The sequence below is a fragment of the Prinia subflava genome, chromosome 12, assembly GCF_021018805.1.
Source record: "Prinia subflava isolate CZ2003 ecotype Zambia chromosome 12, Cam_Psub_1.2, whole genome shotgun sequence".
In the NCBI taxonomy this organism is placed as follows: domain Eukaryota; kingdom Metazoa; phylum Chordata; class Aves; order Passeriformes; family Cisticolidae; genus Prinia; species Prinia subflava.
In genome coordinates this window covers 2,069,922-2,094,678 of record NC_086258.1, presented here as the reverse complement: position 1 = coordinate 2,094,678, position 24,757 = coordinate 2,069,922, and the positions used below count along the sequence as shown (strand labels likewise).

The following is a 24,757-nucleotide window of genomic DNA, read 5'->3' as shown; positions in this document are numbered from 1 at the left end:
CACGACATTAATTAGCTCAGCTGTTTAGTAAGCAGCTCATTTAACTAATGAAGATAGTACCCAGCAGTGAAGCAGTGCCAGCAGCTCCTGGCAGGGGTGGGGGCAGTCAGGCTGTGGGATCTGCACCCCACCAGCCCCACGTGCTCTGTGCTCATCACACCTTCCCTGCGCTGCCTCCTGCTCCTCCTGTGTGCTGCCATTCCTGCAGGGTTTGGTGGGGTCACTGCCTTTCTTCCTTGGAGCAGTTCCCTCACAGGCTCTGCCTGTTCCTGGGCACTGCACCACCACTCTGGGACCTCTGGTACTTGAGTACAGCCCTGAGACACTCCCCACAAACAGCAGCTTTTGGCTTTATCTCTAAAAAAATATTTTAGCAGCTGGCAGCTCCTGACACAGAAGAAATTCTTGGCCAGTTCACTGCAGAATTAGCTTTTCCTTGATTTTTTGTTTTAAATACTGCTACAATCTTTCTCAATCCCCACCCAATTCCATAACACATTAATAACCAACTCTAAAAACCACCAGCACCTATTTCCATGATGGACATGAGTACAGCCTTATTTAGAAGGTCTGCAGTCACTGTAGTATTGCAATGAAGGAAACACTTTCCAAACTATTTAATAAAGCACATATACCACTTTAAAGCTCCAAACTGTGGGGTCTGATGACAGGTTTTTCACTTGACATAAATCTGAACATTCCTGTGCCTAAGTACTTTACTGAGTCAGGGCCAAAACATGTGCCTAACCCCAAGTGCTTCATTGTTTTGCTGAATCAGATTAAAGCCAGAGCTGTGACACTGGAAAACTTCTGGAGAAGTCAGGATTGAAGCAGAGAAAGTTGTTCCACACTGCTCTGGCCTGCAGTGTCCCGTATCTGTGGCAACCACAGGAGCTGAACACATTTTGCAGCAAAACCCAAACGTGGTTTTCCCCAGTCACTTGTGTTTCAATGGGGGAGAGCTGAGCACAGATCCCAGCAAGAGAGAGGGCAGTGGAGAGAGCTCCACATTATGAGAGGGACAGACAGAGCAGGAAGTGGAGTCAGGAAACTCTGGGTGAGGGCAGGCAGTTGGGCTCAGTGCCAACTTGATTGGCATGAAAACCTCTCCTTGGAGGGGAGCAAACCATGTGTGCCCTCAGGAGGTGCTGGGGCTGCTGGGCTGGTGAAAGCTGAACACCTTACTCCTGGATCTGGGAATGGATGGGATTTGCTGGGCTGGTGGAAGCTGCACAACTCAGTGCTGGGTTTGGGAGGTGCTGGGGTTGCTGGGCTGGTGGAAGCTGCACAACTCAGTGCTGGGTTTGGGAGGTGCTGGGGTTGCTGGGCTGGTAAAAGCTGCACAACTTACTCGCACACGAAGGTTCCCAGGGGAATGTCCTGCATCGTCCGCACTCCCCAGCCCATCTTCTGTGTCCGGTAAAGCTGCAACCGAGTCCTGGAGAAGAGGAAAAGAGGAAGTGAAGCCACACTGATGGCAGCACTCCATGAAAGAATGAATTTCCATGGGGAGATGAGCAAAAAGCCAGCACCTTCCATCAGCACACACTCCCAGAGGATTTTAATATTCCCCCTCCCGTTCTCACCCTGCAGGGATGCTCCACTCCCACAGCTCCCAGCTGTGGGCAGATGCTGGCATGGAAACAGCCCAGGGACAAGGGACAGGTGCCAGTCTGCCCCTTCTGCTGCCCACGTGCACACCAAGGGGCTGGGGAAGAGGGGACAGGGCTGGATGCTCTGTGTGGTGATGATTTACAGAGGATATCAGAATCCCACCAGCAGCGTTTCCTTCCCCTCCACACAGCCCTGGGGGAAGCAGGGAAGGTGGAAGGGGATTTACAGCAGTGGAACTGCGCAGGGAGTGGTGCTGAGGGGGAAGGCAGGGAGCTCCCAGGGACTAAAGAACACCTTGAGCTAGGTGCTCTGACCCCTCTGCCCTCTGCCAAAGCCAGGGCATTCAGCAATTCCATCATATCCAGCAGCCTGGCTGAAAGACAAGAAAGAAAAGCTGCAACTTGAGACTTCTTGGTGTAATAGCTGTTCTGTGGAATTTTACTGATGGGGTTTATAGGCAGAGAAACAATCCTGTAAGTCATTCTGCCTCGTGCTCAGCCAGAACCTGAGTTAAGTGCAGGATGAACAGTCTCCAGGGCTAGGAAAAGCTTGCTCTATCCCTGAGGGAACCAAAACCCACTCTCAGCAATGCTGTTATCGGAATTAAGTGGAATCTGATGCTCACCTTAACTTCACCCTGTTGCTTTTCCCAGTACTTCTCTTCCCCCACCCACTCCCTCCTGCACTGTCAGCTCAAACCAAGGGATGTGAATTTTACCCTGTTTGCCCACAGCTTCACCAGGGCAAACCATGACCTCAGGGGAGTGATGGCTCTCAGAGCAGAAGGGTCTAACACAGGGTTTGGGGCTTGGGGAAGCTCCCCCAGGTTTTGGCTTGTCCACCAGAGCAGAGCCCAGCTCAGATCTGTCGGCACTGGAGCCGACACCGGCGGCAGCGGGGCCGTGGCTCCGAGCTGAGCCTGCCAGCTGAGCTGGGCCAGGCTGCCAGCTGGAGACGTGTGCTCTGCCAGGCAGAGTTAATTTGGAGCCCATCTGATAAAGGAAGCACTGAAAAGGGAGCAGCAGCACCCCTGTGTCAGCTGCAGCCCCAAGGCAGGAGCCTTCCCCTCTGCGTCCCCGGGGACCACAGGCTCTGCCCAGCACCTGACCCTCCTTCCCAGCAGAGCTGCTCTCCTCAGCTCCTGGTTGGGTTCCCATCTTTCAGAAGAAACACTTCAGTAAGGTAAAAAATGCAAAAGCAACAGCTCTAGCTGTACAGCTCCTAAAGAAACACCCACGGAGGCACCGGAGCTCGGGAGCTTGGCAGGGAAAACCAGAGAGGTAAAGTTCTGAGGAAACACATCGAGTTTCTTCCTTGCTTATTTTTACCACTGCAAAATGCCATTAAAACTACAAAGCTTGCAAAGAGAGCATTGTCAGCACTACAAAGAAATTAAAAAATTCTTTTTTTTCCAGTGGGATCCCTTTGAATTTAGTGCAGTGGCAACCATAGCAGAAGTCCAAACCAAACACTGGCATTTTTAGCCAGGCACCAAAATCCCAGCGGACTAACCTGGAGCAGCCAGGCCAACAGGCATTCAGGTATCCAATTCAGGGGAATCATGCCAAGAACTTGGAAATTTTAAGCAGCCAAGTCTGGGCATGCTGGCCTGTATTTCTAATCCAGACTGCTGGCTTACAAGATCTTCTGAACTCAGACTCTGCAGCTCTGTAGCTGTCATGTCCTTCTCAGCTCTCCCCTTGAGACACCACACTTGGGCTGTGCATGCAAACCCACAAGCCATTTGTATGTTTTATGGTCAGCTGATGAAAGAACCCTGCAGTCCCCACCTGATGGTGCCATGGGCAGGGAGCAAATATTAACAGGGATGTTAATTGAGCTCATCAACCCACTGCTGCTTCGTTCCCACCAGCAGCACGCAGGAACCCACTCCCATCCCACAAGCCGCAGCTTCTGTGCTTGGTTTTGTGGGATTGGGAGTGAGCTGAGAGCCAGAAAGCTCTCAGTGGGTTTGGGGCTGGTCCTGCCCTGTGCTTGCCCCTCCTGCTCACCTGAGGCCGTTCTGCACCACCCTGTTCCTGCAGGTCCTCCAGCACGAGCACGCGTGGTTGCACTCGAAGATCAGGGGGGGCTCAGCCATGTTGAACTCAGGCAGGAGTCGGCCATCCTGGAGGAGAGAGCCACCCCACACTGGGTCATTTGTCTGCTCCTGGGATCCCCAAAGCCACAGGCAGAAATTCCCCCCAGGGGAAAAACAGGCCAGAGAACCCCATGGTGGATTCGTGCCCCAACCCCAGCTCAGGCTCTGCAGTGCTTTTGCTCTACCCTGACTGCAGCACAGTCACCACTGTCACCCACAGCTGACAAACAGCCAGAGAATTTAGATTTTTGCTGCCTGCCATCACCCTACACAGCATTAAAAAAATACCTCCCAGTGCTGTGCAGAAAACTGGTGTGCATCATCATCATTATTGCCATTTGCTGTGCTGGAGGGGAGAAGTGGATGCTTAGTCTGCCTCTGGAATAAAGCCTGAACTTGCAGAGTCCAAGGCCAGTACACCCAAGTTCTGTGAACCACATTACCTTCCTAAATAACACTCCCCAAAAAAGCTACAATTCAATTATTTACCAACATATGGGATTAAGGAAGCAATGGATGCAATTTATCATATTTAACAAATTTGGCTTTTAAGGCTTGAGAGGTATAATCACCTATTAGTGTGTAAATAAAATGGCTACAAAGCCAAGAAAGATGTCAACACTCCCCCTGGGAGAAACCTGCAGAGCTTCACAGAACTTCTGATCTTTGTAGCACCTGCCCAAAGATGAATCTCAAAACCTCCCTGGAGGGCTGAAGCATTCACCCAAATCAAACCTGACTTCTGGCAATGTGGCAGTGAAAACATCTTTACTCTGTCTTCATCCAGAAGAATCACAATAAATAAAAGCAGGTTTTAAAAATGATCATTCTATTCTCCCCTCTTTGTTTACATCTTACTTTCCACGTTGCTCTCAAATGGAAGCTGATTTCATGCATGGATTAAGTGCACCCTATCACATGGGTGTAATTAATGGTTCAGTTGGCACGAGAGGAACACAAATAACACAAGAAACACTGCCCTGTGCACACAGTTTGGATTATCACATGTCCCAGAGCTGAGACTATAACTTCAGGCATTTTAAGTCAACAAGAAAGGAGTTGGAAGCAGGGAATAGTTTGGGTTGGAAGGGACCTTAAAGCTCAGCTCATTCCAACCCCTTCCATGGGCATCTCCCACTAGACCAGGGTTGCTCCAAGCCCTGTCCAACCTGGTTTTGAGCTGTGCAAGGAACTGCATAAGGCAAAGTTCAGCTCCCAAGCCCTGAAGTGAGCCAGGAGGGGGCTGTGTGTCCTCACCTTGTCGTACCAGCAGCGCATGCTGAGCTGGCCACACATGCAGTTACTGGAGGAGCAGTCATCTATACAGACACAATACTGCAAGAGAAGCAAAGGGTTAATTCCACACCACTCACACAACTGAGACTGCAACTGGTGGCTGGCTCAGGAAACCACATCTCCTCCTCTTGCTGCAGCTCCTCGGCCAGAAGGATCACCAGCCTCACCATCCAGTGGCAATTTTACCCCATTGTTTACTTCTGTGTGCAGTGAGCACCAAAGGACTCTGCCTTGCAAGGAAGGATCTCATTCTGAGCCAGCCTCGCTGCTCAGGAGGGGATGTTCCCCTGTTGTTAACCCTCCCCCATGCCCTGTGAGCTGTTCTCCACACCTGAGCACAAGGAAAGCTCCAAGAAGGGACCAGAGCTGGGAGATGATGCAGCTGTGCTGTCTCAGTCCTCCCCTGCTGCTTCCCTGGCATCCCCAGGCCAGCACAGCCCCCCACCAGGCTGCTGCACGACAGGGACTGGCCCTGGGAAGCTCAGAGCTGTGCCCAGTGAGGCCTCACCCTCACCCTGAACTTCCCCATCCCTGCTTTTCCCACCCAGCCCTTCCAGGACTGCAGTATCACAGCCAAGATCTCGGCCTGGCTGCTGCAGTCCATGGGAAGGCAGCACAGGGAAGGTCTCCCAACAAATCCCTGACTCTCCAGCCTCAGAAGGGGGGACAAGGACAATTGGGAGCCACATCAGCCAGCACCAGATGGCCAATGCTGCAACTGAACACAGAGCTCAGCTTAAGCCTCAAAACTGAAAAAATCAAAATCCCATCTCCTACAACAAGAGCTGGAGGTGAGGCACTCAACCTTAGCTGGAATTTGATGACAATATCAGGACTCGACATTCCCATCTGGAATGGCAGATCTGTCCTGAGGAGCACTGCACAGCCCAGAACAGGAACAAAGCAGAATCCCTCACCTGTAAATGAGTGATGTTCCTGTCGATGTCCATCGGGGAGGTGACACAGTTCTGTGACACGTATTTGTAATTGCTGGGACAGGGCTCACTGTCCACGGAATTGACACAGGGAATGGGGATGCGCTCGTAACCCCGGGCAATGTCCCTGTCAGTGGAGAAGGAACTGTCACAGAAGGAAAACACTCCCAGACAAGGGGCCATTCCAATGCCATCCTGGGGCAGAACCAGTGGCTTTGGGCTCTGAGCATTCAAAGCCATTCAGACTAGAACAGAGCTCATGCTTTCCCACCCTGCCTCACAGATGGTTCTTTGTGCTTGTGAATATTTCCATTTAGAGGATGAATTTGCAAACCATGGACTGAATCAGCATGGGCTCAGCTCTTACTAAGAACTTTCTAAGCTCACACTGACCTTCACACCAGTTTAAGAAGCTACACAGTTCTTTCTTAAACCGGGGCCCCGGCCTTCCCTGTGCAAGGGCTCAATTTCATGACCCACAAGCAAAGCCAGCCCTATTCTCACCTGCTCACCACCTTCTCTATCTGAGCAGGCTTCTCAGAAGATGATTCTTTGAGAGTCTTGTTCATCTGTAGAGCCACCCAGACCTGAGAGTTAAGGCTGGAGCACTGGAGCGGGGTCTCACCCTCCTTGTTCTTTAAAGTGACATCCGAGCCACGGGAAAGAAAGAGACTGCAAAACAGCAAGGAAGGGTAAGGATTCCCCAGGAGAAAGCAGGCAAGGGGAAAACAAGCTGAATCACATCCTCCAGCCAGCCCTTAAGGGACGAGGAAGAATCTGTAGTAGTGAATAATCACCTGAGTTTTCTTTATTAAGCATGGTTCAGTGAATCCTTCTGACAGAAGCCACAGACTGGAGCTCTGGGCACCCATGAGAGCTCTGGGCAAACCTTGCCTTGCTTCAGGTACCTTGCTGGTACCAGCCTAACTTCAGACAGGCTTGAAACTCTCTCTGGCAGGGAAAGATATGGGGTGGGAAGAGTAGGCTGGAAATGGAAGAGTCCCACAGGAAACTGGTGCTGGACTTGGCCCTTGTTTATACTCACCAGCTTTTGGTGAGAGCATGATGGCTTTATTCAGAGCAGGGATGAAGCAAAGGAAAAGCCCTGTTACCATGCTAGTTGTGGGGGAAAAAAAGCTTTAATCAACCAAGCCTGACATCTTCCTGCTGGGAAGCCCAGGCTGAGCACAGCCCCTCCAACTCCAGAACACGCCACATTTTCTGACCAGCTCTGGCAGCAGCTCACACGCCCCACCCCTGGGAGAAAAACAAGCCCTCCACCCCAATCCTGGCTGTGTGTAAGGGCCAAAGGCCTTTCAGAGGCTCTGCTGAGCCTGCCAGGCAGCAGGCAGGGGGGCAGGGAGAGGGGGGAGCAGTGCACTTACACCACGCACTCGTAGCGGTTCTCCCGGGCTGCGATGTGCAGGGGCGAGTCCCCGTGGATGTTCACGGCGTGCAGGTCACACTTTGCTGCCAGCAGGATCTCAGCTATGTCAACACAGCCAGAAAAAGCAGCCCAGTGCAAACAAATGTTTTCCTCCTGGAGGGAAAGGGAAGAGAGTGGAGATTGTTTAAAACCCCGTGGCTTTGGGACCTCGCCTTCCTCAGCTCTGCACCTGCAGCGCTCAGCACGTGGCTGCCATCCCCACCCTGCTCGGGCTGGCTGGGAGTGCCAGGACAGGGAAACCTCAGAGCAGCCACACAGGGAGTTCTCACTCCATCCACCTCTGCACACCAGGGCAATCCATCACGTTCCCTACACACACACAGACAGCTCATCTGTCTCTAAGCCACAAACCAATCTGGATCAATGCAGGAAAGAGGTGACAGACATGAACAAACATGCTGGAAAAGGCTGGAAGCTGAGTTTCTCCAGCCCTAACAGCCAGGAAAGCTACTGTGCCTCCCAGGGCTGCGAAATTAGGGAGAAAAAGAGCACAGCACGAAATTAAGGAGGAAAAGAGCACATAGGGTACGTGAAGGTGCCAAAAAGAGAACCAGGAGCCATGGAGTAAGCAATCAATCTGACTCCAGGCATCTCTTAAATACTGTATGCACTCATCTCTCACCAGCAGCACTGGAAATAGCTGAACACTCATCTTTCTGATGGAGATATTTTGAGGGATGATCCTGTTTTCTGTTACACTGCAATTTGCAGCACACGTCGATCCCTTCCCCATGACAGGCTCCAACGACGTCGATGACAACAGTAAAATGATAGTAATGATCACCCAGCTATGCTCTTTTTTTTCTTCTTTTTAAAGCAAAAACAAAGCTGCTGCTGGAGTGTTTGAGCTGTCACCACATAACTTAAGGTCCTGCCTTAAACAGGAAGCTATTGCCACACATCAGGGAGGGGGAGACACTTTTCTACCCAGCTCCTGCTTCCCTTTGCAGTATCATCTAGAAAAATCCCATACAATCTACAGAAAACATCCATCCTGTGAGTTGCACCCACGTGCTGGAGCTCAGACAGGTCACAGACACCTGGACTGCTGCTCTGCCTTGCATTGCTCCTCCCTGAAAAGGCATCACCACACTCCAAAGCATTTCTCCCAGAGCAGGATGTTTCCCAGCACGAGTGACATTTGTCCTTAGCCACACCCATCAGGACACCCCAGCTGCAGGTCCAGGATAGATGTGTGACACACACAGCTGCTAAGAGCAGTTTTCTTTCAAGTAAATTGTTGACTGAGTTGATTTGATGTTCATCATTAATGTGTGTTCTTGAAGCTGTGGCAGATCAAAGAGTCTGTTTTGTTCAGAGTCAACAAGCAGATGTGACAGCCCAAAGAGCCCCCTCTCACCTTGACTTTTGTTTTTAGGAACAGGATTGGATCCAGACCTGCCTGGGGACTATCTAAGTGTGCTGCTTTTGGCTGGGGTAGAGTTACTGTTTCTCCCAGTGGTTGGTGTGGGGCTGTGCTGAGCACGGGGATGGTGACACAGAGATGGTTCTGATGCTGCTGACACAGAGCCTGTTCCGGTCCTCGTGCTGCCCCACTGGGGAGGGGACTGGGACACATGGAAAGCTGGGAGGACACGGCAGGACAGGTGACTCTGACCAAAGGGATATTCCAGACCATCTGACATCAGCTCAGGATACAAAGTGGGGAAAGAAGAAGGGAAGGGGATGTTTGGAGTGATGGTTTTTGTCTTCCCAGGTCACTGTTCCATGGGTGAGGCCCTGCTCTCCTGCAGGTGCTGAACTGCAGGGGAAGCAGGGAATACATTCTCTGTTTTGTTCTGCTTGTGTGTGTGCCTTTGGCTTTCCCACTTAAACTGCATCTCAACCCATGAGTCTTTTCCTACCTTTTACCCTCCTGATTCTCTCCCCATTGGTGGGGGAGTGAGCAAGGGGCTGTGAGGGGCTTGGTGACTGGCTGGGGTTAAACCACACAACCACAGAAACACAGAGGGGCTTGCTTTGCTTTGGAAGAGACCCCAAAGCTCATCCAGTGCCACTCCCTGCCACAGGGACACCTTCCACTATTCCCAGGTTGCTCCAAACCTTGTCCAGCCTGGCCCTGGACACTTCCAGGAATGGGGTGAGACACCACACTTCAATATCCTCACAGACTCCAAGAAAAAAATGAGAAACACAGTATCAGGAACAAAGAGGAGCAGTGCTGATACAATGACTCCCCTGAAGGGGGCTGGGAAAACACCAGACAGTATCTCCTTTGTATCTCCTCTGTTTCCCTGTAAATCCCTGGGAAAGCAGCTGGCACAGCCCCACCGGCAGCCCTGGGGTCCCACCGAGCTCCCAGGGGCTCCAGCACCGAGTGCATCCCACTGGAGCAGGACTGAGGGAGGTGAAGGGCAGGCTGGAGCTGCCAGCCTGGCCATGCTCTGGACACACCAGAGCTTCGTGCCAGTGATGCCCAGGCAAAGCCAGGCTTTGACAGGTGCTGGTAGAGTGCCCAGTCCATCCAGAAACACAAATACGAGGTCATTCCCCTCACAAGGCACGCAAGGGTGCCCCTAATCCACACCCAGAGTCACTGGCCTGGGACAAAGATGGAGCTCAGTGGTGGCACAGTGGGCCCAGAGGGATGGGAATCAGTGAGGCTCAGAGCTGAGTCCAGCCTGAGAACTCCACACAGCTCCTTGCAGGCTGTGACAGAGCAGCTGCAGGGAAAGGACATCCCACAAACCGCCAGACCTCTTCCTGGAATGCAGGAAAACTCTCACCAGACACTTTTCACTCACACTGTGGCAAGGGACTGAGCCCAAATCTGTCCCCTGGGGTGTGTCTGGGGCTCAAACAGAGGTTTGTGATTTCTGCAGAAGTTTGCAGAGCAGCCTTACGTTGTCACGGATGTTGATGTCGGAGCCCTTGGCCAGCAGCAGCTTCACCAGCTCGATGTGCTTGTACTCGGTGGCCCAGATCATCGGCGTCCATCCGCCGTCGTCCTGGCCAGGGACAGCAAGGGTGATACCCAGCACAGACACGGCCTCCTGCTGCCTCCCCACAGCCCTGGCCTCTCTCCTCCCTCCCCTTCTGCCTGCACTGCCGCAGGTCCCTCACAGCCTGCCCTGGCTGGGAGCAGCACAGCCGAGCCAGCTGGAGCTCATGCTGGAGTTCACTCCAGCTCAGCAGGCTGGCGCTGGTCTCCAGCTTGCTCAAGTGACTGCCCAAAAGGCACAAGGAACAGCCAGGGTGTGTAAAAGATCTTACAGAAACTCCCTGAGAGGCCTGGGGGAGCTGCCCTGGCCCCAGGGGCAGCTCTTTCTCTCCCCACAGTGACAAATGTCAGGCTCAACCCATCCCACACCACTGGCCACGATCCCTGCAGGAGGAAAAGCACAGGGACACCCTGGAGCAACAGGCTCCACAGCAAATTCCAGGCCAAGGAGAAACTGCAGATCAAGGGAAGCTTCCCTGAGGTCAGAGAGGGGATCACCCTCCCTGGCAGGCAGGAGGCCCCTGGAATTGTCCCTGTGATGGTTTGGAGGTGTCCCCCAGCAGCAGGACCGTGCCTGGGTGAGCACTGGGCAGGCAGCACGGGGTTGAGGGAGTCCCTGCCCTGGGCAGAGCAGCTCCTGCCCAGGGAAGGCCTCACCTGGCAGTTGACATCCATCTTCCCGTTGGAGAGCAGGTACTGCACCACGTCATAGTGCCCCTTCTTGGCTGCCAAGTGCAGACACGTGGAGCCCTCAGCATCCTGCACACAAGCACAGAACAAACCCTCAGGGATGCTCAGGAACGGCAGAGGAGCTCTCAGAAGGAGCAGAGAACTGCCAAAGACTCCAGCCCACTGCCAGGAGGGCAGAGAGCAGGGGCCAGGGCCAGCATTAAGCAGAGCTTGGGAGCTTTACACCACAGAGTGCCACCTGTGCAGAGAGGGAGACTGAGAGTGCAAAGGAATTTGCAAAGCCTGGGGAAGGTACCAGCCCCAAACCTTGGCAGTGATGATCCCTTCTCTAACAGCCCCTTTCCCACTCCTCTCCATGTGCTGGAGAGCCAAAGGGAAGCAGAAATCCCTTACACAGGCAAAATCTGCACTTTACATCAGAAAAATCTCTTTGTCTCAACTCAAAATGCTCCAGTTCTCCAGGTTTTTTGCTGGGTTTTGTTAGCCCAAGGCCTTAACCCAGCACCTGGCAGCAGGGCCCAGGGCTGTGGTGTCTCTCTCCAAAGAGACCAGGTCCCCAGCCTGCCCACGGCCATCTGCCCAGACAGGAGATAACAAACAACCCCAAGGCTGAAAGGAAAATGCCTTTGGGAGCCGGGAATACAAGGCCTGGAGGAGATGGACAGGCTGTGAGTCATGATGGGGATGCTCCCACCCTCACTCCAAAGATCTCTCTGGCTGCAGCCTGATTTTTATCAGGCATTTATATCCCAAGAGCTTAGCACAGAGCAAGGCCCAGAGAGCAGGAAATCAGGAGGAGGAAACAAAAGACTGAAAACCAAACGACTCCTTCCAGCTAAATCCCTGGAACAATGCTGGAGATAAGAGCTTTGGGATGGAGCTGACGTGATGCAGGGTGAGGGAGCAGCTCTCTGAGCAAGGAGGGGACACCTCAGGTCAGGACTGCACCATGAGGGCTCCTTGGGACACAGAAAGAGTTTCTATACCCCTGTAGGTGTCTGCTCCAGCTGAATAATTCCACAGCTTTCCCCTGCATTGGCAAGAACCAAGTGCAGCTCCTCAGCCCTGGGAGAGAGGCAGATTTTATGGTAAAGTTTCTGCAGGGTTTGAGTGGGGCTTTTCCATCCTGGTAACAGGACCAACAGCTTCACCCTGGGGGCTGGGGAGCTCCCCCCCAGCTCCCTGCCCTGCAGCCCCAGGGCTCTGCACACACCTGCCCCAGGTAAGGGCTGCAGCTGCTTCCAAACCAAGGCTGCTGCTTTCAAACAGAGGCCTGAGTTGGTGCAAGAAACTAATTAACATCATGAACTAGCCTAGACATCAGATGTGATCTGAGGCTTTTAATTTGCTTTTGCAGGCTCAGAATTTATCTCCTTCCCTGGACCTTGAGAAGCACAAACTCCCCTCTTTTCTCTTGTACAGGAATCAATCAGGTGGGAGATGTCTGGGCTGCTCCAAGGCACGTGGGACAGTGGCCAGCATGACCCCACACGTGCCTGCCCTGTCCTTTCCCCTTCCCAGCTCAGAACCAGCCTCCCAAGGACCCACTCAGGGCCTGGACTGGGCAGCACCTGACACCTTGTGCAATGCTGCCAGCTCCCTCCCAAACCAGCCAAGAGCAGCAGGTTGTGACAATAAGTTCGCATGGGGAGGGCTCCTGTGCTCCAAATAGCATCTGATTTATAGGACTAATAAATGTTCTGTGTATTTTCCAAGATTGCAAAGCAACCAGAGCATGCTAAAGGCAAAGAGACAGCTGCATTTTATTGTTTTGGTTTAAATTAAGGGGTAGAGTTTAAAGACGGGGTTCGATTTTGCCACTGCAGCATGACTGCAAGAATCCACACATCAGTCCTTTGGAAAGGAAAGCTTCCTCTGTCATTTTTCCTGGCTTGGCAAGCACCTAATTACCAGCCCATTTTAAAACATCCCCCCTAAACTCTCATTATTAGAGTCTACAGAGAAGGGAACTCTGAAATCAAACTCCACTGCCATGGATTTGTGAGACTAAGACTTATGAAATCAAAATCCCCTGACATTTGGTGCCACAGACTAAAGGGACAAGTGGCAACACTTGCCCCAAACAGTTCACGGCCAGCAGAAAAATGAGATTATGACACCCCCAGCCTTCACTCCAAGACAAAAACGTCCATTTCTCCTCAGCCTGGGCACTTCCACCCAAAACTTCAAAGAAGAAATGTTGGAGAGAGGCTTCCTCAGGAGAACAAGGTAAGGAATAAACTGCTACCTTGGGATCTACGAGTGCTCCAGCCTTGATCAGGTATTTCACAGTTTCCAGGTGGTTGTTTTCTGCTGCTTCCATCAGCGGGGTCCTCTGGTCCTCGGAGCAGGTGTCAATGTTAGCACCGGCCTGTTGGGAGCCAGGGCAGGGACAAGGACAATCAGCACAGGAAGGGTGTGGGAGTAGAGATTTAATAACAAGGTATTTAATAACAATATATTTTATATTATAACAAGTTCGAAAAGTTAGCCATATTAAGCAGGGGGAAAAAAAGAATAAAAAAGAAGAAATAAAACCAGGAAAGAAGGCAGTGCAAGTCCACCTGCTCTGGAAACAGCACACGCTGCCTGCCCCCTCTGCTGCCTTCCCCAGCCAGGAAGGAACTGTAAGGAAGCCAACAGCTGGTATTAAATAATTCCTGTTATTAATAGATTTTGTACTCCTACTTTCTAGATATTGTTTGTGTAACAATTTGGAAAAGGCAGCCTCCTCCTTTTTCCAGCAGCTTTGTTTTCCCTGGTCTATCATTGAGACTACAACAACCAGCTCTTCTCAATGTCACAAGCAGCAGGAACAACCTGCTGATTGCAACAGGGGCAGGAGCTGTAAAAAATATCCTGGGGATTGGCTAAAGCTTCCTGTGGAAGTCAATGGCACCACTGCCACAGAGGTCTCAGCATCTGTTCAGTTCAGCCCAGAGGGCCTTCAACCAACACCTCGCTCTTTACCAACCACGGCTGTGTCAGGTTATCCTGCCTGCTTTAGCCCTTGGGCTGAGCTCAGGAACCACCCAAAACTTAAACCCAGAAGGTTTCAGACACAGTCCTTGGCAGGTGTGTGTGTGTGAGGCTCAGACCCATTCACAGCAGCTGACTCAGGTTCACCTGGCACCAGGAGCTGTTTTCAGGTGCCTCCCACTAAATTCCTTTGCTTTGACTCTTTTCCCCAGCCAGAGCTGTTTAAACCAGAGCAGAGGAGAGGTATTTCAAGTGGAACAGGCTGGGGCCATTCCCAGCCAAGCACTGGGCTGCTGCAGAAGCAAGACCTCAGGGAGAGACAAGATGAAGCACTTTGGAAACAAACCAACCCTACTGATAATTAAATTGTTTGTAATATTGCACAAGTTTTGCTCCTTTTCCTCATTCCACTGTCTTCCCAGCAGTAATTTCAGTGAGAGCAGCCAGGAAGGCCCAATGCTGCCTTCAAACAGCTCCTGAAAGCCTCCAGCTCCAGGTGCTGAAATGCACCAGCCCAGCAGGATCATTTCCAAGGGCCAGTCACTGCTGCCTTCTCACAGCCCTTCAAGGCTTCCCAATCCCACAGGGTAAACAAAACACACTTCCAGTCACTCCAGACCAGTACATCAGTACAAAAAAGAAAAACTGTTAAGTTTTTTATCCTTTTTCTTCTTCACATTGTTTTGGAGCAGGCTCAACAACATCCCTACAGCTTTGACCATCTTCCCTCGGTTAGAATCCAAATCTCAGACAATAAACCAAATTTGCATCTTCCTTCACTCCTTTCCACATGTGAGACATTTATGCTGCAGAGGAAAATTCTGCTGGAGCTCCTCAGGTCTTGGCAGAAGGGAAGACAGGGCCTGGCCTGCCTTACTGCCCTCATCATCAAGAGCAACCTGGCTTGGAGATCAAAACCAAGAGCTTGGAGATCTCCTGCAGCCTGGCAGCATATCTGGCAGTGCACCAGGCTGTCCTGGCACATCTGGCAGTGCACCAGGCTGTCCTGGCACATCTGGCAGTGCACCAGGCTGCCCTGGCACATCTGGCAGTGCACCAGGCTGTCCTGGCACATCTGGCAGTGCACCAGGCTGCCCTGGCACATCTGGCAGCGCACCAGGCTGTCCTGGCACATCTGGCAGTGCACCAGGGTGGCCTGGCAGCACATCTGGCAGTGCACCAGGTTGTCCTGGCACATCTGGCTGTGCCTAGGCACAGATCCCCACCCGCCCCCCAGTGCCCTGCACCAAACCTCCCCCTGCTCCTTGCCTGGAGAACAGCCCAGCAGGACAATTGCAGCTGTGTCCTCCAAGCCCTCCCTCAGCAAACCCTGGGATTGAGGAGGATTTTTACAGGAGGGATTTCCCGCTGCTGATTTCCACGTGGGGCAGACCAAAGCCCACAGAAAATGGTTTGTACAGAGGGCTGGAAGTGCTGACAGACCTGAATGAGCATATGGCAGATGTCCACGTGGCCAGACTCGGCGGCAGCATGGAGAGGGGTTCTCTTACTCTGATGCTCCATTTTAAAATTAGGGTCAATTCCATCCACTGCAAAACAGAGCAGAGACACTTTCAGCCACAGTTCAGAGACTGAAGTGTAACAGGAGAATCACATCTCAGCTAAAGGCTTTTAAAGAATGGCTTCCTAGCCCATCCTCAGCCCTGCTCACGTCTCACTGCACACTTTCACCAGAAAGCTCCCAGGGAGTCCCCTGCACATTCAATATGCAACAGCCCTCAAACCCAGAGCTTAGAAACACCATGGAATTCAAGACCTTTTTAAGGCATTACTGTCTCTCCAAAGACCACATCCCTCAGCTTCCCAACTCATCTCAGAAACAACAAACACAACACAAGGATAAAGAAAGGAAAAACGCTGCTTGGTTTAAAGCAACCCAGAAATTGGGAACAACAAGGAGTTGGTACCACCTGGCCTCTGTCTCACCACTATTAACTGCAATTAATATTAGCGATCCTGCTTGCACCCCTGCTAATACAGAGCTGCAACAGGGATGGAATTTCTCCACACAGGCTCAGGATCTGGCCAGAGACCCTCACAGCTGTGCAGAGACTGACGGATGATGCTGACAGCCAGACAAAGATGTCTGGGCATGATAACAAGTTGTGTATATGATGAGGCTGTAGTTAAATATCAATGAATAGCATTTCTGTGCTATTGAAGACAGGAACAATGGAGCAAACACTTGCTAGACAAAAAAAAAGAAGGAACTGATAAAGGGCAAGAACAGAAAGCGTCCAAAAATGTACAGCAAAGTACTGGAGTGGAAAGGAAGCATCCTGAGAAAACATTGTGTCCTTCAGAGGGGAAATTCCTGGGGAATATTAGATGCTAAAAACAAACTCAGCAGCTCAAAGGTGCTGAGGGTGACAGGCAACTCTGTACCCCAAAACAAACCCTGTGGATTGAAGGCTCTTCCTTTTTGCTTTCTTGCTGATGGGTCTTGGCTTAAGCTGACTCCCATCTTTTCCCTCTCTACTGGATGCAAACACGTATCCCACAGATGGAGAGGGGATGGGGAAAACCACAGGGAGGTCATTCTGGGGACATAATCAGCTGGTGTGGATAAAACCACGCTCAAATGCAGACACAAGTGGGGAACAGTGCACATTTCCCAGAGAGATGAAGCCCTCTCCAATGACACATCACCCGCAGGAGCCTCCCTGCTCCAAGTGCCCTCCCCGGGGGCACTGGGGGATGACGTGGTGCCCTGCTGGGAAGTGGCTGCTGGCACAGCCTGGCAGGAGCTGGGAGTGCTGCCAGGCAGGCCCTGGCCTGGGAAAGAGGCACCTACCCAACATCAGCAGGACCTTCTGCAGCTCCCCTTGCCTGGCAGAGAAGTACAACTGCTTCGGGTGGAACCGCAGCTTCTTGGGCCTGCAGGAGCAGGGAGAGAGGTGGAGTGAATCCCCAGGGGAGAACAGGCAGGAATGGGAGTGAATCCCCAGGGGAGAACAGGCAGGAATGGGAGTGAATCCCCAGGGGAGAACAGGCAGGAATGGGAGTGAATCCCCAGGGGAGAACAGGCAGGAATGGGAGTGAATCCCCAGGGGAGAACAGGCAGAAATGGGAATGAATCCCCAGGGGAGAACAGGCAGGAATGGCAGTGAATCCCCAGGGGAGAACAGGCAGAAATGGGAATGAATCCCCAGGGAGGAACAGACAGGAATGGGAGTGAATCCCCAGGGAGGAACTGGCAGGAATGGGAGTGAATCCCCAGGGGAGAACAGGCAGGAATGGGAGTGAATTCCCAGGGGAGAACAGGCAGGAATGGGAGTGAATCCCCAGGGGAGAACAGGCAGAAATGGGAATGAATCCCCAGGGAGGAACAGGCAGAAATGGGAATGAATCCCCAGGGAGGAACAGACAGGAATGGGAGTGAATCCCCAGGGGAGAACAGGCAGGAATGGGAGTGAATCCCCAGGGGAGAACAGGCAGGAATGGGAGTGAATCCCCAGGGGAGAACAGGCAGGAATGGGAGTGAATCCCCAGGGAGGAACAGACAGGAATGGGAGTGAATTCCCAGGGAGGAACAGGCAGGAATGGGAGTGAATTCCCAGGGGAGAACAGGCAGGAATGGGAGTGAATCCCCAGGGGAGAACAGGCAGGAATGGGAGTGAATCCCCAGGGGAGAACAGGCAGGAATGTCACTCCCCCACTGCCACCCATGGGCCTGACAAAGTTCTGGGCTCATCCCCCGGCGTAGGCAGCAGGGCAGGGGGAGCTCTGCCCCCTCTGCCCTGCTCAGGTGAGACCCCACCTGCAGATCCAAATCTGGGATCCCCAACACGAGGACCTGGAGCTGCTGGAGTGAATCCAGAGGAGGCTCCCAGGGCTGGAGCCCCTCTGCTCTGGAGCTCCCCAGGCTGGGAGAGCTGGGGGTGCTCACCCAGAGGAAAGACAGCCCCAGGGAGAGCTCAGAGCCCTTCCAGGGCCTACAGGGGCTCCAACAAAGCTGGAGAGGGACTGGGGACAAGGGATGGAGGGACAGGACACAGGGAATGGCTTCAAACTGAAAGATGGGAAATCTGGGACTAAATATATGAAAGAAATCCTTTCCTGTGAGGGTGGGCAGGTCCTGGCACAGGGTGCCCAGAGATGCTGTGGCTGCCCCTGAATCCCTGGAAGTGCCCAAGGCCAGGCTGGACAGGGCTGGGAGCAGCCTGGGACAGTGGGAGGTGTCCCTGCCATGGCAGGGGTGGCACTGGATGAGCTTTAAGGTCAATTCCAACCCAAGCCAGTCTGTGATTCTCTGATACAGCTCCAGAGTACAGCTCCAGAAAAACAAGTCTCCAGAAGGAGATTTTAAAACTTCCAGCTCCAGCCCCAGCCAATCCTGTTCCAATGAGGGCTGGATCTGTTTAGTGCTGCTCAACAAAAGATTCTGGGTCTCACTGCTGTGAACAGGAGCTCCCAGAAGTTACAGCTGCAGCTGAAAAGCCAGTGAAAAACTAAATCCTCCAGAGAAATCAGTAAGGCATTTAGAGCTGTAACAGTTCTCCCAAATCTGATGACTAAAGAGTGAAGTGAACAAAAAAAGCTGGACCAAAATCCAGAAAAGCTAAACCTCATTTTCTCTAGGCTAAGAAACTTTGCTGGGAACTGGAGTGACCCAATGGTCTTTTCCTTACTTTTCAGAGTCCAAGGCAATCAGGGCACTTTCCAGAGTTTCTTTCACTGGTCCCTGGGTCAAGCTAGTTGTAGGCTTTGGAAAAACTGAAGACCCAGCGATCTCAAACCCTTCAGCAGCCGAACTTTCTGGCTTGTCTTCCTCTGACAACCTCGTCCCAGTGCCACTGAAGAGCAAAAATGAGAGACAGCCAAAGCACAACCATTAAAAATACACAACAATGTCTCTCTTATGCCAAAAAAGGAAAGCAAATGCATTTTAAATACAGATCAGTATAACTGAAATCGAAAGCCAAACCAAAATATTTTACAGCTTTTTCGGTAAGAACTTGTCCCAGATAGGAACTGCACTGCCCTCTGAGTACATCTTGATGTACTCTGTGCTACAGGAGACCCAGGCACGTGGGGCAAGTCCTAAAGCCACCTACACAAGGCCAGATGGGCTGGGAAGTCAGAACACAGTTCAACATAGGGCTGGCTTGATTTGTGTTTTCCTCCTCTCTTTGCCCTTGTGCTTGTGGGTGCGAGTCAGGAGCTGCAGAAGGGAATCACTGTCAGTCAGCAAACCTGGCAGTATCAACTACTGCACTATTATTCCATTGCTAACAACAAGAGGAAGGAATGGTTTAACTCCTGAAGCCTCCAACCTCCAGAGCATCTGCCTCAGTTCCGGGACAGCGAGTGACACAAAACACCCCTGCACACCCCTGCAGCTGAGCCGGCCCAGGCAGCCCTCAGCTCATCAGGAGGAGCCCAAACACTCAAACCAAAGCCTGGTGTGACAGGAGGTCTGAGATCCCCCCGTGCTCCCCAGCTCACCTCCCCGTGGTGGTGTCGGCCCTGCCCTCCAGAGCCGCCGGTTTCTGCTGCTCGTAGCTCAGGGACACCGTGGAGGTGGTGTCAGCCTTGGCTATTGTCACCTCCTTGGCCTTGGAGGCCTCCTCCCCGCAGTGAGGGCAGTAGCTGGTGTCGTTCACCTGCGAGGCACAGCTCTTGTGGAAGCGGTGGGAGATGCTGCTCTCGGGCTGACACTCCATGAAAGTGCCCTTAAAAAACCACAGAGAGGAGTTCAGCCCGCGCCCGGCCGCGCCGCGCCCCTCACACGCTCCACGCCACTCCTCTCACCACCTCTCTCGGCCCTGCTGCGTCCAGTACAGTAAAGCAAGCACTGCCACTTCTTTAGAAGAGAACAAAACCAAGGTTAAGGGGGAAAAACTCACTTGGTTAAGGACTGCAAAGCAAGATTTTGAATTGTGCTTGGGAAACAGAACAAAGAAGTCCCGATTTCCAGCTCTTCCCTCTAACGCTTGAAGTTCTCGCTTGTGTCTCTAGAAGTGCCAGTGCACTGTAAGGACGCCCCCAAAACTGGAAAAGAAAACCTCAGCCCTGTGCTGAGCCAGCATTAACACTACCTGAAACACAGCTGTACACAAACCAAGAACATGCATGGATCTGCCATTGACCCCACTGTAACCCAAATTATGTGACTCTTCTGCCTGGACCAGCCTAATTAACCCAAACAAGCTGCTCATGCAACAAACTGGGCAATTCCTCTTAAAATTATCTTCCCTTTCTAGCAAAGTCCCTGCAACTGCTGTGCAGGGCCTCAGAACCCCCTGCCTGTGGTCTTGGTGCTGCCTGCAGCCCTGCTGTGCCCTGGCTTGCTGATGGGTGGCACAGACAAACACTCCAGGTTCACCTCTGTGCACCAGCACGCAGCACTGAGAGATGGAAGACAGTGCAAGGAAAGGCCAGCCAAACCCCCTGTTCTCCTGAATTCAGTCCTCCCAAGCAAGCTAATTAACTCTACTTCAGCTTTGCAAAATGCCTTGAAGGGTTTTGAGGATTTTATCTTCTAAATGATCTTTGACTCAGCAGGAAAACCCAGGATGGCTCCATTTACTACAGTAATGCTTGAGATTACTGCAGCATCTTTCCTTGAGTCATCTTGAAAAACACCAGCATCACACAATTAAGCCTCATCATCACTCTGTGAGGCCTCAGTTGGTGCCTTTCAGCTTTATCCACAGGCAAAGCAGGACACTGACCACCAAAGGACTGCACCAAGTCCCTTCAAAGCCTTGGTGGCAGAGGTGGAAGAAGCAGCAGAAGATCACAGAGTGGTTTGAGTTGGAAGGGACCTTAAATCTCATCTGGTTCCATCCCCCTGCCATGGGCAGGGACATGGGCAGGGCACCATCCCAGGGTGCTCCAAGCCCTGTCCAGCCTGGCCTTGGACACTGTCAGGGATCCAGAGAGAGCCACAGCTTCTCTGGGCACCCTGTGCCAGGGCCTGCCCACCCTCACAGGGAAGAATTTCTTCCTAATATTTAATCTTCCTAATATCTAACCTAATTGAGATCTCCAACACTGCCTTGGTCCAGTGCCATCACTCAGGTTCCCCACCCTGAGGGGACACAGAGATGGAGGCACAGGTTCATTTACAAACCAAGCTAAGACATTTTTTGGATGTGACTGATCTGTACACAGAAAGAAAAACAACAAACCCTTGTTCCAAAGGAATTCCAAAGGCAAGACTTGCAGCATGCAAAATCCCTTCAGTAACACCCCTTGGGGGGCTCCAGGACGATAAAGGTGATGATTTCAGCTACCCTCACACACATTCCTATTGAAAACACCTCCTGATGTGCTGTGGAACGAGGTGGGGCTGATGCCAGGAAGTCAGGAAACCCCTTTAGGGACCATCTCCACCTTCAGCTTCCAGCTATTGCAACAGGTACCCCCTTCCCTAGATTGAGAGCACGGACTTACTGCAGTGCAAAAGTATCCACAGCCAGGGCAACACTGGTGTTTCACCATCCTCCCTCTATGGTCCTCACACAGCACCAAAAGCTGGACTTTGTTAGACGGGCGCATCAGTTCATACTTAACCACACTGTTTGTGCATCGGCCCAGCTGGAACAGGAGAAATTAAAGGAAATGAAATTACTGGAGACCACAACACTCCCTGTGCTTGTGCGGAGGAAGATTTTTGCACGCTGCCTCGAGGAGCCCTGGCTTCTTCACAGGAATTCAGCTGTGTGCCAGAGAGCATTAGCAGTGCAGCAGGAAGCTGTGAAAGCTGCTCTCAGGAAGGAATGCATCATTACTAACTAACATGCATGTGCACCCCGAGTCGTTTGTTCCTTGCAACGACAACAACAACAGAATCATGACTGGAAATAGGCAACAGCCAAGCAGCAGAAGGGGCAGTCCCAGGGGCCTGACTCACACAACACACACTCTCCTCTTGCCAGGAAGAGCGGGTGTCAGTGACCAAGAGAACGAGACCATACGCACTAAATCTTGTTACCGCTCAAAACTCCGAGTCACAGGAAGATAAAGGGAAAAATAATTGCTCCTGATTGCCAGGGAAGTTATCGTCTGTACTGGTTCCAGCACTGGCCCCTGCCCAGACCACAGGGATGAAGAGCCAGGCTTTCATGAGAGCTCAGCTAAAGTCATGTTTGGAGCAGGTTTTCTGAAGGATTTCACAAATCTACAGCTCTGGGCTTAAAAATCAGAGGATCACAGAACCATGGAATGGTTTGGGTTGGAGGGGACCTTAAAGCTCATCTCATTCCAGCCCCTGCCATGGGCAGGGACACCTTCCATTGTTCCAGGCTGCTCCAAGCCCTGTCCAGCCTGGCCTTGGGCACTGCCAGGGATCCAGGGGCAGCCACAGCTGCTCTGGGCACCCTGTGCCAGGGCCTGCCCATCCTCCCAGGGAAAAATTTCTTCCCATTCTTCACCTGTCCTCCTTCAGCTTAAAGCCATCTGCCTTTTCCTATCACTCCATGCCTTCTCATGCCCCACCTTGTTCTGTTACTGGCAGCAGGTTCCATAATTGGGGTTCCCAGGCAGTGTTCCTTGCTCTGAGGGATCAGCACCTCCTGCAGCCACCACTGTCCCAGCCCAGCTGTCACTGCCAGCACGACACAACACTCATTGGGTTGTGTTTCAAGTTCCCCTTGATAATATTCTTGCTTTCCCCAAATACCTGGCAAAGGGGATTTATAAACTAGGAATATAAAGATGAAAGGCTGCTCCAGGGAAGGCTCCCTGGGAGGGAAGGTGGAGAATTTATTGTCCTCATGACAGAGTCAGTCAGGGACTCTGTGCCACAGACTGCACCTCTGCTCCAGCCAAGGATCTGCTGCTTTTTCTCAACAAAACTAAACTTAGTCTCTAATTTTTTTTAATTCCACTCCTGCAGAGGCAACACCCCTGTGGGAAAAGAGAATGGATTTTAACCTAGGCTCATAATTCGCCCTGGCATCTCCAATTCAGCTTTCCCAAATTCCAGCTGCAAAGGCTTCCTGTGGTTGGGACATCTTGGCCAGAGTGATCCCTGTCACCACCCTGACCCCAGGGGTGTCACAAGAGGACCATGGATCTTCTCCTGAGGAGGAATTGTACTGAGCTGAGGAAATTCCATTGACATGTGGAAAGCTGCATTACCTGTGTGAGGAAGACCCTGCACTGTTCTGCAACACTGCATTACTTGTTAGAAACTCTAAAAAAAGTTCAATGTGATTAATTGCTATTTTCCAACCATTAGAGAGTGCAGCAGGGTGTTCATAACTATTTATAACATTCTCCAAGGACATGACAGTCTGAAGAAGCCACTGTTCACACATATAATATTCCTCTAACATCTCTGAGTCACTTACCCCATTATTAAAAAAAATCTAACATAAAGCATGTCCTCTGCTATTCCTGCCTGTGATTTATCCAGGGACAGAACTGTCAATTCACCACAGCCAGCAGCAGGATTTTTTTCACACACCTTGTGTTTGTTTAGAAACCCTGGGGTCTCCCCCTCCCTGATGAGTCTCCCACGACATCTCCTCTTAATGAATCAATTTTGCCATTCTTTGGAAATTGCTCTTCCTGCAAGTACCAGCACATAATAACAGAAGCAGAGCTGGTCTACAAACCTGATCATCCCTTTGTCCCTCCATTTACCCTTCTCCTGGGATCCTAGAGGAGAACTAGGGATAGTCTCACTCCTTGTGCTACCACCAGTGAGTGTGAGGGTGCTGTAGGGAGGCTGAAGCTGAAAAGAAACCCAAGCGCCTCCCAGTAAAAGGAAAATCCATCAAGAGCATTCCTGTCCTGCAGTTCTCACTTTCCAGATTTTGGAATGGAGTCACTTCTGCCACTTCCTTCCACACTTCTGGAACCAGCAGAGCCCAACCGGCCCAGCTGTGACCGACCCAAAGGCATTGAGAGCAATCCCTGTCAGACCTGGGGCTGCAGAGCTGCCAGGACATGGAAGCTTTGGGACAGAAAGAGAAGAGGGGAGAGGAAGGCTGGGGCAGCAGAGGCCATGCCAAGCTCCTGAACTCAACACCTGGCCACAGAAAGGTGTGCAGCAGCTCCTTTGTAGCCAAGGGAAACCGGCTCCAATCCTTGACTGGATTTCCTCCCTCTGATGCAGGTTCCTGTGTTTGAGCCCATTTGGCCTGAAGTGTGAATGTTACATCAACCAGACCCAGCCACACAGGCCGAGAGACCCACCCAGAGCCTCTCCCAACGCAGACACAGCACCTGCTCCTTCCCAGTGGCCTCACCAGTGCTGTGACAGGCACAGAGCGCTGGAGCCCTCGGCTCAGCGAGGGGGACACTGCCCTGCCATTCCTCACACCAGTGGGTCCCAGTCTAGCAGGCCAGAGCCCCTGCCTGACCCCACACGTGCTCCTGGCACAGCTCCTCACTCTTTATGGCCTTGCCCTCAGCAGGACAGGCTGTGGGAGGCTAAAGGACAGGCTCCCACCTCGTTATCCACGCTCTCCGTGGCCATGCACTGGTTGTTGGCTAACGTGGTGATCTCTCTGCTTTTGGGGGTTTCCATCCGACAGCTGCACAGGGGCACCTCCTGGAGACCATCCACTTCCATTGCTTCAGGGCCATTGGACAGACCTGGGGCACAGAGAAACAGCAAATTAACTCAAGCTTTCTCCCAGGAGAAAGGATCCAGTCCACCAACACCAGCCATGTCCTGTGACATCTTCCCACTCCATGTCCTGAAATGCTCTCCAGGCTGTAGCACCACCCTGTAAAAGAGACCCTTTCACACC

The 24,757-nt window shown here is 52.0% G+C and overlaps 1 protein-coding gene across 9 annotated transcripts in view; it reads right to left on the bottom strand.

Moving 5' to 3' along the window:
* Positions 1 to 24,757, bottom strand: part of LOC134557278 (histone-lysine N-methyltransferase EHMT1-like) — a 119,457-nt gene that overhangs the window by 7,900 nt on the left and 86,800 nt on the right. For 7 of the 9 annotated variants that reach the window (XM_063410133.1, XM_063410132.1, XM_063410134.1 and 4 more), the window contains 15 exons: positions 24,454 to 24,599; positions 21,447 to 21,590; positions 19,494 to 19,720; positions 18,677 to 18,841; positions 16,840 to 16,922; positions 15,468 to 15,574; positions 13,294 to 13,416; positions 11,013 to 11,114; positions 10,258 to 10,362; positions 7,332 to 7,486; positions 6,451 to 6,618; positions 5,929 to 6,073; positions 4,973 to 5,050; positions 3,627 to 3,742; positions 1,352 to 1,438 (listed from right to left, as the gene is read on the bottom strand). In XM_063410133.1, coding sequence (XP_063266203.1) covers positions 1,352 to 1,438; positions 3,627 to 3,742; positions 4,973 to 5,050; positions 5,929 to 6,073; positions 6,451 to 6,618; positions 7,332 to 7,486; positions 10,258 to 10,362; positions 11,013 to 11,114; positions 13,294 to 13,416; positions 15,468 to 15,574; positions 16,840 to 16,922; positions 18,677 to 18,841; positions 19,494 to 19,720; positions 21,447 to 21,590; positions 24,454 to 24,599 — 1,951 coding nt within the window. The remainder of the gene's footprint in view (positions 1 to 1,351; positions 1,439 to 3,626; positions 3,743 to 4,972; positions 5,051 to 5,928; positions 6,074 to 6,450; positions 6,619 to 7,331; positions 7,487 to 10,257; positions 10,363 to 11,012; positions 11,115 to 13,293; positions 13,417 to 15,467; positions 15,575 to 16,839; positions 16,923 to 18,676; positions 18,842 to 19,493; positions 19,721 to 21,446; positions 21,591 to 24,453; positions 24,600 to 24,757) is intronic. The other 2 variants (XM_063410130.1, XM_063410131.1) reach the window with 1 other exon arrangement.